Source organism: Eubalaena glacialis, chromosome 2, assembly GCF_028564815.1.
Source record: "Eubalaena glacialis isolate mEubGla1 chromosome 2, mEubGla1.1.hap2.+ XY, whole genome shotgun sequence".
NCBI classification, from domain to species: Eukaryota; Metazoa; Chordata; class Mammalia; order Artiodactyla; family Balaenidae; genus Eubalaena; species Eubalaena glacialis.
The window spans coordinates 68,753,807-68,766,531 of record NC_083717.1 but is presented as its reverse complement, the minus strand read 5'-3'; the positions used below and the strand labels follow the sequence as shown (position 1 = coordinate 68,766,531).

The 12,725-nt window shown below is 39.9% G+C and overlaps 1 protein-coding gene across 7 annotated transcripts in view; it reads left to right on the top strand.

Moving 5' to 3' along the window:
- IQCH (IQ motif containing H) overlaps positions 1-12,725 on the top strand; it is a 207,022-nt gene that overhangs the window by 136,119 nt on the left and 58,178 nt on the right. For 6 of the 7 annotated variants that reach the window (XM_061181981.1, XM_061181983.1, XM_061181982.1 and 3 more), the window contains one exon: positions 1,556-1,747. The exons of the other annotated variant lie outside the window; for it this stretch is intronic. In XM_061181981.1, the coding sequence (XP_061037964.1) occupies positions 1,556-1,747 (192 nt within the window). The remainder of the gene's footprint in view (positions 1-1,555; positions 1,748-12,725) is intronic. 7 annotated transcript variants of the gene reach the window in all.

Genomic DNA, 12,725 nt, shown 5'->3' with positions numbered 1-12,725 from the left:
GAACTATAATCTCAAGTTCTTTCACACTCTTTAGTTTTAAAAAATCCATTTGGTGAACAAAAACTTATCAAAGGTGAAGAGAATAGTGCTGCAGAGGCCTCCTTAAGCACAGACCATGGCCAAGAACAACATGGGGTAGGCTCAGGAGAGAGAATGCTTAGTATTGTTTTTTCTGTGAAGTATAGACTGGAAAGTCAGATGAGAAGACCAAACGAAAAAATCATTTTGTGATCTAATGAGTTATTTTTCACCAAGGCTCTACTAGAACAGTATTACTTATAATTAAGTAATCTTGCTGTAGACTTTTGTCTGATTCAAACTTAACCCAAATGGCTTGTTGACTGTTTGGAAAGTTGCTTCTCTTGCTCCTCACTTCCTTCTCCACCTCACCCTTCTCCTCTACCTCTCTGCAGGTTGAGATGGGCAGCACAGTGGAGAAGAAATGGGCTTAGGTATTGGACTCAGAGCAGCCTGGGTGGAGTCTCTGCTCTGCCACTCAATGCTGTGTGATCATGGGCAAGTTATTTAAATTAGCTGAGTCTCAGTTATTTATACATAAAGCGGAATTAATAATGATGCCTACCTCATAGGTTTTTATGAGTGTTATGTGAAAAAACTCGGGAATTCCCTGGCGGTCCACTGGTTAGGACTCCATGCTCTCACTGCCAAGAGTCCGGGTTCAATCCCTGATCAGGGAACTAAGATCCCACATCCTACAAGACATGCGGCGTGGCCAAAAAAAAACAAAAAGAGAGAGAGAAAGAAAAGAAAACTCATGTAAAGAGCTTAGCCAAAGGCCTAGATCCTACTGAGAGTTCAATGATGTTAGATATTATCATCATTATTATTACTGTGATATTAGAGCTTGAACTTCTATCCCTGAAACATTCATGTGACTGAGCCCAGTTCTTGAGGGAATAGTTTCAAATAAGATGTAGGATAGGTGTGTATTCCAAGAAAGTTGCTTTCATGAGTGTTTCATCTCCTTTATCCGTCTTGTACCTACAATACACATAATACACTTTGTCAACTGACCGGCCAAACGAATGTATTTCACATACACTAATGAGGAAAAAATTAAATGCTTTATAGACTAGAACATTTAAAAGCTCAGCAAAGCTCCAAACAGTTAAAGTTTTCAAGACTAACTTTTTACAATCTTGAAACTATAAAAAAAAATTGAAGAATAAGTAAACACATAATTCTCTGAAAAAGGAAGAAAACAGTATCAAGATTCAATTACAGATATTCACAGGTTTTTTCCTTTTGCCTTTAAAAGCCAGCAAATGATAATTTCATAATTTCTCATAAATAAGATTATACTTTTAAACATGTCTTTAGTCCCACTGGTGAGTGGTTTCTTCACACCATATACATATATATATACACACATACACGTATCACGTAAAACTTCTTCTAATCTGTCTTAATGACTAGAAGAAAACCGAATAAACAGACTGTTTGAAATAAAGACACATGAAAAGTACCACAACTAAGTTAACACGATAAGAAGGAATCCAGGAAACTAAATGTTGCTGTGTCTTTGGCCCCACAGATAACAGAACAGGTGAGTCAGCTGGTCATTGATCACCTGGAAATCCAACGCTGGCTCTTTAAAATGGACTATGAGTTTGGAGGAAATGGGACTGCATTTTGTGACATTCCTTCCCACCTAAAGTGCTACAAGTGGGTCCTAAAGGAGAGTCACAGATACAGCCGTGAAGACTGGAGCAAGAAATGGGCACAAGTGAGTGTTCGATGGTGACTTAAACCCGAAGTGTCTGTGAACAGATAGGAGATAAAGCAAAAGGCTCAGCTAGAAGATAAGGCACTTTCTTCTAGACTCAGCTACGTTACCTACCAGCAGTGAGACCTTAGGCAAGTTTTTTACTTTCTTTGGCCTTAGTTCTTATATACAAAGTGAATGAGGTTGATTAGGTTATTTTAAATGTTCCTTCTTGGAGCCCTAAAAGTCCTCAAATTGATTATGATAATTAGGAAGTAATCTTTTTACCATATTCAAATAACATTACAAATCTAATCATTTGCTGTAAGTGGGTCTTGATCATAAGCTTCTAACACGTGTTGTTATTAAGCTAGTTGTATTTTATTATGAGAGAGAAATTCTATTAGTGAATGCTTGTCACCTGGAAGCTAATGTATAATAGCATTCTGTCAGCAGTCATATGTCTTTGAAGACAATTCAAGGAAATTTATGTAACTGCTGGTGCCTGTGAGATGTTGAGAAAATAATACATTCCAGCAAGAAAATCTCCCGGCAAGAACTGAATAGGTAAAAACTCTTAGCATATGAGTGACGTGTACAGATTTTTCCACACATATTGATGGAAGGATGAATTGTACAACTTCTTAGTCTGTTTCAAACTTGCTTAATAATTAGTTTTATATGGCCTCATATATGAATTATCCCCACCATTCTAAAAGTTGCATCATTTTGCATCCAGAGACCTCGACTTGCCTGGCTTCTCTTAATCCCAATCTCTGTTTTGGCTGAGCTACTGGTGAAAGCATAACTGATGAGGAAAATTCAGACGCAAATTCCCTTAACTGATTCCTTCCCCACCGATGGCTGTAGTAGTGGGCTCTGCAGTGATTTGCGTCTGCTTTGAGCATCCCACTCTACGAGTATATGAATCAAGACACAAGTGATAGAAAGGGAGGGGCACACAAGAGAGAACCCCATTATTCTTGTGAAAGTGAAATGACGAATAAATCTAGAGAATAGTCAGAAGAGAGAGTTCCCTTTGATAAATGTTACTGTTCTCCTCATGATCTATTCTGGGCTTTTCTTCCCCCTCCATCAGTGAATGGACTAAATGCAGTACCTGTCATGGCCAGCTTTTTATGTATTATTTAAAGGATACCAAAGTGAATTACTCTTCTAGAAAAAAATAAAACAGGGAAAATGTATTTAATTTTGAGGCCCATAGAGGTTTCTCTTGTGTTCTCCTTGGACTAGATTTTGTTTCATCTTATATAAAAAAAATGTTTAAGCAAAACTGTTGAGATTAAACCATGAAAAGTATGACTTTTTTAATCTAAAAGACTGAAATGTTAGTGTACAAAGTACTTGCTGGTCTCAATATTTCAAACCAATTTTCATAAAATTCTCCTGACACTAGACTATGATAAATTTGAAATGTTTGACTTTAAGTTTTAAAAATATTTAAAATATTAGCATTTGGCTGAATTGCATTTAGAAACCTGAATATATATTATTTAATTTCAATTATTTTAAACAATACCGTTTTAAATTGTCACCAAATACATTTGGCATTATTGTTAATGTTGTCAAATGTGACACTTTTGAATAATTAGTAATCTGTCTAAATCTTTTTTTTTAACTTAACAAGGGAAAAATCATTATTATGAAATCTTTTTACACTCTGAGACCTGTGCTTGGCCAGGGTGTGGTTAGAAGCCAAAAATAAAAATAAAAAATAAAGTAGTTCTGAAGAGCTTTTTTTTTTTTTTTTTTTTGTAGGAGACTTTTGACATTCTTTTGCCTTCATAGTGAAATCACATTCAGAGTAGAAGTGAAACGCAATCTCCACTGAGTGTAGCTATTGAAAATTTAGGATTAGAATTATCCTTTGTTCCAGAAGACCATCATAATGGTGCACATTTAGACATCAAAACATGACTTTATGAGCACAGGCATGTTTTAATGTCCTATTACAGTTTGTAGACCTGTTTCTTTTGATAATGAAGATGTTGTGTCATCAAGCCTAGCCTGGCACATACAAAACATACGCTGGCAGGTTATTAAAATTTTCAGCTTCTTGATGAAAGACTATCCTGCAGGCTAAGAGTCCAGAGAAAGACACCATTCTGGGAGAATTATTAGAAATGAGAATATGACTGTAAGCACTAAACTATGTTAATACTTACAAATAGCATCATTTGCATAGCAGTTTATGACATGATACCATGATTTTTCTCATTGGTATGTTGTAGGCAACAGATTAAAAACAGTGCTGTTTATGGGCGTTTGAACTGTTTTGAGAGGCTCTTGCATCTTATGCAAATATTGGTTTTAGATGTAGGCATGATTCAGTGTAGACTCAAGGATCTAATATAAAGATCATCTTTTTTTCTACCTATCTAATTGAGAACGAGAGTTATTTGGTTGCAGTTGAGACTTGAAACAAAGTCATGGAATCAACAAATGCTAAAACACTGAAGTCACATTTAAAAAATCAGTGTTGACATGTAGGTGATTTTAGCAAAAGCAGAATGTTACATGATGGCCACAATGAAAACAGCACAGCTCTCATTTTTTTCATGGTGGCTTGGTACCAACCAACCTTACTCTCTTCATCCTACCAGCTAACAAAACCTACTTCCGCCAACAGGTTCCAGTAAACTCACTCACTTAAGTACTCAATGCTTGTTAAGGTTCAATGAATCTACACATGTGTGCATGCTCCAAAGTCCCCACTCCCCCGTCGGGGGGATTTCATTTAGTAGGAATAAAGGCTTAAGCAAAGACACAGCTGTAGGGGAAAAACCTTCCTGGATACTCTCACCTAAGACAGTGTAGGGAGACCCAGGTAGACATTTGTTGTGGTACTAGTCCTTCTTGTGCCTTTTTCTTTCTTTCTTTTTTAAAGGGTAAAATTTCCCTCCCTCGCTCCTAGAAGATTGGCTTGGTGGTAGTGAGGCCTGGTGACACTGCTTTAGAAGACTAGTTGCCAGAATACTGGCCTAGACGTGAGATTTAGCATTTTGTAGACCCATGAATACACTATAAGGTCTTGACATTTCCCCACATTTCTTAATAATAATAATAATAGAATTGTACCATTGCATATTTGATCCACGGTTGGTTGATGTGGAACCCGCAGATACGGAGGGCAACTGTGCAATGCCATTTTATACACGGGACTTGAGGATTCTTGGATTTTGGTATCCATGGGAGTCCTGGCATTTCAGCACTTTATGTGAATTGACTCATTCAATCTCAGAAAAAAACGGAAGTTTTTACTCATTTACTTCCATACCACTTTGATACGGAAGGTATTGTCACTCTGTTTACAGATGGAGAAATTGATGCTTGGGAAGTGCAGTGACTTGCCCAAGTTCACATAGCTAGTAAATGATCCGCACCTAGTTTGGAGCACACATCCACTCCTCCGGGCCCCGGGCCTTTGCCACACTGAGCTGAATCCATTTAGAAAAGACCCGTTGTTTAAAAGCCTTAGAGTAGTGTTCTCCCTCAGGTCCCTGCCGTTGTGGCCTGCTGCCCTTGTGGCAGATTGTCTGCTTTCTACAGAGACTTGTGGGAAACACAAACGTCCCACAGCTATTGCTCTCAAATTTCTTCCCTTTCCTGTCTGACAGGAGAGCTGCTGTCCTGTTGCCAGCAGGCTGAGATGTAAGAGGGCCATCGGTACACACACCTCATAGTTTCAGAGAAGAGGCCCTGTTGGGGGGTCTGTAGGATTCGGCTTTGCAACCTAACTGCCTCACGTACCTACTTATGTGCATGGGTGAGGAGAGTGAGTTTTAGATATCACCCTTTGATCATTCATGGGGGTGACAAATTTTCAATGCCTTTCTCAACTTAGTACACTAGCAAGAGTTTAGTGAACCTGTAAATTCTCACAGAGCTTAGAGTAAGTAGCCTATCTTCACAATCAGACATAGCATTAAAAATATAGTGAGTTTTTAAAACCCTGTTTTTTGGATAAGCAACCACATATTTTGTTTGTTTGTTTTTAGTCTCCTGTTCCAGATTGACATGTAAACTTCCTTTGAAGCAAAATGAGGTTTGGAATAGGCTAGTATGAATAATTGAACATTCAGGATAAGTAGGAGGTGGCCTGGCTTCGTGGGTTCCACAGCCTAGGCACACGGAGGTTACTCGGGGGGAACCATGGGCAAATCACTTCAGCTCTCCAGGTCTCTGTCGCTTCAACTGTAAAGAGAAATAATATTAGTACCTGTCTCCTGGGGAGGTAGTGAGAATTAATTGAGATAACCTTTGTGGATTGGCTACCAATATACTTAGCACATAAGACTTCAAGAAATGCTACTTGTTATTAATATTACCATAAAATTGCATTATAATTAAATTGTAGGTAATATTGAACAAGTACATACAATTTAATCTTTTTATGATGATTCAGAAGGTCCTGTAGCGTCTTGTAGGCTTCCAGAACATTGTTCTATGCATCAATTATCATTACGTAGGATTGTGGCTGTTGCGGATACAGAATGTTGACCAAGTTTTGCCCACCCAGTGATTTACCCAGATAATGCCTTTAAAAGAATAAACCTTGACAGCAGCCTGGTTTCTTATAATTTGAAAACAGAAAATAATTCCAGTTATTTAAACTTCCTACATGTCGTATAAAGAGGCATTGACCTGATAAAGTAGAGATTTTTCTGACCACAAGATTGAGACCCGGTTGCTTCATTTTCTGGTTCCAGTTGGTGTCTTTTCTAATTAGTGTAGCAGCACGTCACCGCAATCATTGGAAAGTCTTAGTCATTTACATATTTTTCCTTATCTCTGAAAATGACTTAGAATGTTTTCTTCCAGTTCAATGGCTGTTTTCATGAAGCTGCCAGGGTTGGGTATGAGGTGCTTCTCTGTGCCTGAGGAAGATGACAGGAGAAGGAAAATTGCCTCCCCAAGTTAAATGAAAGCTGGGTCCCCCTTCTGAGGACCTATAATAATCAGCTATACAAGCTGTTGGTTTGTGTGTCCTATTGATTTAATATGCTTCTAATCAGTACATAAAGCTATGGGCCTGCAGTGTTAATTTTTCATATGCTTACAAAGTACCCTTTGATTTTCTGTCACACGTTAATTACAGCGTTTTGCCATTAAATAGGAAGCTTTGTGTAAACTAATTACTAGGTAATCATTGTCTACTGCAAGCATGCTGTTTGTACCTTTTATTTTATTCTAAAAATGCACAGATCTCACAGTCTGGAAACGCTCTACCTTCCAGCCATTAGCTCTCACTAATTCATAGCATTATTGTGGTGAGAGTATAGGAGTTGTAATTGTTGTGGTATCAGAGCTGTTAATTACCGGAGTAAACAGTTGAAATGGTGCCAAGGTCTATTGTACAAGGCAGAGAAAAGGAGGTTTAAATGTTACTCCCACCATCTGGGGACTAGGGGAGAGGCAAATGCTTGAGAACAGCAGTGAGGCGCTATCGCCTCAGCTCCAGGGTTGGCGGCCATATGGATCCGGAATATTTTGAATCAATTGAATTTAACTACCAGTTTTCGCGATAACAGCGTGGAAGGAAGGAATAAAGCAAAAGATGAGAGGAACAAGAATTGGTTATGTTTTCACATACAGGAAGTCCCCATTGGAGTTCTTTTGGAAATATCTGCTTCAAGCCACAGAGCAGGCACGGATATTTGGAACAGATTCAGAGTGGGCTTTACTCTCCTCTGCCGGCCACTGCGCCATTTGCTTCTGGTCGTCTGTCCTCCAAGCCCCTCGGTGAGAGAGGGATGCCCTTGAGAAGACCCAGACTTTCGTGTAATTGTGCCAGAGCAAACAAAAAATCCTCACTTTTGGAATTCACTGATTTATTACCCTGGTATTTTAATAAGCATGGTCTGTAGAAAAAAACAATACTAAATATATAATGCTATCATATCCGCCTCAAGTATATACCTCTGTACACGTGGAAATATCAAAGAAGGTACAGACTCCGATTAAGAAAGGCAGATGCTTGCCCATTTATTTTGTATAAAATTAAAATATAAATCCTCCTGATAGTCTCCCATTTCAGTCGACAAATTCACCCCGCTCCCCACTATTTGAATGAAAAATCAAGTCCAAAGGGCACATGTGTTTTCTTTTGTTTTTAATTTTCAACTAAAGAGCTTTTTCAGCATATGCAGTTTTCTCAACCAGCGATATTTCTCTAACTGGAAAGAAAGAAACCTATTGTCAATAATAATAATTATGGCCACTACCATTGATTTTTAAACTGCGTGGTTTCTGCTTTAAAATATTGTGTAAAAAAAAAAAAAAAAAAAAAAAAATATTGTGTAATCTTTAAAACAGTCATATGTTTTTACTTGATGTCACTCATATTTAATATAATTGCCTTTAAACCCATTGTCCAACATTAAAAATATCTTTAAAAAAATTTACCACTTGCTGCTGTAACTACTTTTTAATATCATTCCCAAAACATGAACATATTCTTCTTTTTTTAAACCACCCTGGATTATTTATTTTTAATTGTTCCTTTAGCAGATGTTGAAGTAATTCAGAGTATAGTGTAAACAACTCCTTTAAAGAGAGCGATCACAGACGACCACATACACCATGAACCAAGGGCAGTGCCTGTCGGGCTTTTATGGTGGCCGCTCTGGCCCACGGGAAAAATTTTTCCTGCTTTTGTGTATGTGCAAAGTTCAAGTAAGAATTTCAAGAAATGCTTAATCTTTATCTATTGAAACCCCCAGCATGCAGCGCGACAGGGTGAGCCTAGAAAGAAAATCACGGCCCCCTGTGGAGAGGGGAAAAAAGAAACAGCAGTTGAAGAGCTGGAAAGCTGAAAGGGAATGAACCTCTCTAGCGTTTCTGGTCGGGGCGAAGCAGTTGTGCTGAGCTTTGGAATGGAGGCGCAACATATGTGCCTCAGTTGGACAAAACGCTTCTCGAGTCAAATCAACTGCTAGGCCTGCATGTTGGTGCAAGGTGGAGGCCTGGATAATGAGGGGCAGACTTCTCGAAAAGCAGCGAGTGGATAATGCTACATAAGTATGGAATTATATACCGCATTTTCACCATCCTGTTTAATGAGAGCCGCCACCGCAGCGAATCACTTGCCACACAGCCAAGATGGGCCGTTAGCTATCAAGGGAAAATTGTCTTTGCCGCTTTCAGCAGATGGAGCAAATATTTTACAAAGCAATTTTACATACCAAAAGCATTTGTGTGCCTTGGTAATGTTGGCTGTTTTACATTATGTTACCTTCTACAGCAGCATAATTTTCCATCTCATCGAAGGCAAAGTTGGCAGTTTTGATTTTTAAACTCTCAATTAACAATTAAACATGGAGTATTAAGGTAGTCCTTAAACTTTAAGTAGGTGTGGGAAGTAGTTTATGACTTGCTGAAGACATTTTCATTTTTTCTTCATCCTCTCAGCCTATTTTTGCACTCTAAAGAGGGACAATTGCTAATGATTTTAATGGAAAGGAATGAGTGAAAACCTCACTACTGACTGCAGAATGAGAGTAACCAATGCATAGAGTGATCAGAGCATTTGCTGGCTTAAGCATCCAGCATGGATTGTGGATACACGGTTTGGCCCAACCCTTTGTATCAGTTTAAAATGTTTAATGTTCAATAACAGAAAATCCAACACAAAATGACTTTAAAAATAAAGAGAATTTTTTTTTTAAAAAATAAAAATAAAGAGAATTTATTATCTCAGCTAACTGAAAATCCAGAGATTGGCTCTGGCATCAGACAAGGCTTAATCCAGTGGCTCAGTATCACTAAGGACCCAGTTACTTTCCATCACTCCTCCGTACTGTGCATAATGTCTGCTCCATCCTAAGGCTGGCTGTCCCCAGGGTGGCTAGATGGCTGCCAGTGGCTCCTGGAGCTTGTCCTTAGTCAAGTAGCTCCTAGAGCTTGTCCCCGGTCAAGGTAATAGGAAGAGAGAACATCTCACCAGGCAGCATTCTCAGAAGAGCATAAAAGCTTCTTTCTCAGAAGGCCCCAGCAAGTGTTTCCTAACACTTGATTGGCCTAATTGGGTCATGTGCCCCTCCTGAACCAATCACTGTGGCCAGGGTATGGCTTTGCTAACCAGGGGTCCATCCCTGGAGCTGAGCGTGGAGTCACTCTCAATTCTTGCATAGCTAAGAATGGGGTAGGGACAGTTCCTGAAAGGAAGTTGGGGATATCATTACCTGGAACGAGGGGACAAAGATGCTAGGCAGCCAACAACAGATGTCCATTCTACCATTTGTCATAAATTTGACAGCACAGACTTAGCATCACATGTGGATGATCTAAATCTGACCCAGATGGACCATCAATGCCCACTGATGGCAGTTACAGACCCAGATCTCATCGCACTATGGCATACTGGTAGCAACTAGATTTGAATCCCAGTTTGCTACTTCATGGGTGTGTGACATGAAATGGAGATGGTAATTACTACTTCAGAGACTGGCTTTGAGATAATAAATACAAAATCCCTGGCACAGACCTACCACATGGTAAGCTTTCAATAAGAGAGAGCTATTGTTTTACCTAAAAAATAACTATAGTGGTAAAAAGTGTCCTGTGCAAGCAAAGTAACCTTCCTAAATTCACACTCAAATTAGGAACCCCTCCCTTCTCTCCATCTCTGTGCCGCTAGCCTTTCAAATCCTGAGCACCTTTCATGGAACCCACACTTTCCCTTTGAAAGAGGCAGCAGGGGTGGTGGAAACCACTCACCCCAGAGCCAGAGGCAGCCAGAGAGCTCCTGTGATCTCGCTGTATGAGTGTAGAAGCGCCATCCCCTCTTCTGTTACACGAGGCATTTGTCTTAGATGTTCCAGATGGCCTCTTTCAACACTGACATTCTTGCTTAGTTTTTCAAGTGATTGTCTTGCCCTTTTGGCCCTATTCCTCCATTTAGGGATATCAGAAGGCTCTATAAAGCAGAATCATCTAGGTAGGTCCCTTGGTTTCTCTTTTGAACAACACCAATGTCTGATGTGAGAGATTGGAGGTGATTAGCCGAGAAGTTATTTTACTTAATTCACCACTGCCGATACAGCAAAGAAGCTTCTGAAATAAAAGGAGTATTGGTGAGATTGATATTTAGAGCATTCTAATTTGTATTCTTTCTTCCTCCTTGCTCATCCTCCCCAACACACACACACACACACACACACACACTCATACTCACACACACACACACTTAGAATTTACTTGGGAAAGTTAACTCTCTGGAGCTTGAAGTAGCTTTAGTCATTGAGGGCAATATTAAATTGGATATGCTAGCAGCTTCCCCCGAGATATCCTGAATTTCTTTCAGTCAAATATCTCTTCCTTCAAATTTATACTTTCTTGATAGAAAAAAACAGAGAGAGCTGAGAGGCAAGGTCCATGCTTGATAGACAAGAATCTCTAGGATGCATTGGTCAGGCTGATGGAGGCCCTGCAGTTATCTTGGAACACTCCAAGGTCATGACTATCACTGATGCACTCTGAGGGGTAAATATGGATACTGGGTGACAAGGCTATGCAGTGGCACAGATGTGGCTCAGGTTCCTCCTGGATGGGAATTGCTCTAGAGCTATTAGCTCCACAAAGGCCAGCAGCTAATGTGCATTGCCAGAGCCAGTGCAATCATAATGGAATGAAGATCTGGAATTGATTTTTTTCAAGAAGTGAAGGGTATTTTTCTAACATTTGTTTATCACCCATGAGGTCTAAGCTTTCCTTTCCACACCTCCAGAGTTGTTAGCTCTAAACGATCTGCTCCATGTGGATGATAAACTCTCTGAAACACTAACCAGTAGTCCATCACCTTGATGTGCCTCATTGAACTACTCATTTCATAAGTATGTAAGATAGAGAATCTGTGCCCCGGTTGCTGGCTTGTAACAGATATTCTACACACACACACACACACACACACTTTGCAAGGGTGAAAAGCAGTGGGGAAGAAGGCAAACTAGCAATGGTTCCCCCAACTCCATTGTTTTCTGTCTTCAGTCATGTGTTGAAAATCACCCAATAACAGAATCTGACAACTCAACCAGTGACCTTACACAAGCCTCCTCACTCCAGGGGCCTCTACTTCCCATTTGTAGAGCAGGGGAAATAATCCTGTGCTGGCCCACCTCAGAGTGTTGGTGTCAGGACCAAAGGAGATAATGAATGTGAGCCTGCTGTGACAAGAGCAAGTATTTTATGAATACTGTTCTGATGACTCACATGAATTTGGGGGTTTGTGTGGCACGGTTTTGTACATCTGTGTCTGTGTGCATCAGTGTGTACTTAAGTTTACTCTGAACAGAATAAGCCCAAATAGCTACAGATCTTCCCTTATCAGCATCTGCCCTTAAAGTTGTGGTAACTGTGTTTGAACTATGCAAAATGATAAACACTAGAGAACAGAAACTCCCCTCAAGCTGAGAACTTGCATCTGATGTCTCTTCATTGGAACTAAGGCCACTCTTAGTATAATCCTTCTATTTCCTATCAGATGCTTTCAAAATAAAGAAATAAATTGAACAGTTAATACCTCCCACCCCATTATTCCTCTGCATATCTTTTTCTTACAGAGTTCCTCGTGGTCCCAAGCTGCCTCTGTGTGCCCCAGCATCCCCTATCGAATGTCACCCTGCCAGTGCCTTCGGCCCTGTACTTCTCATGATGGGACACAATTTCCACAGCAGACTTTCCTCTAGGAAATTTACCCCCTTGCTATGTCTTTGTACGCAGCGCAAACGCTGTAGATCAAGGCAGAATGGCTGGCTTTGTAAGCAGAGGCAGTGAGGGCAGCCTGACACAGTGTCCAGATGCCTCTTGCAAGCTACAGCCTCACAAGTTAATTATTGGCCCTCACATAGCATGCTGCATCGGAGGTGACACTTCATAAATGTCACCTCATTTATCTTTCCAGTGCCCCTCAGAGGCCAGGAATCTCATAAAATCCACCCAGGAAGAACTGGTGCTTCTTAAGTAGTCATCCCCCTAGGTG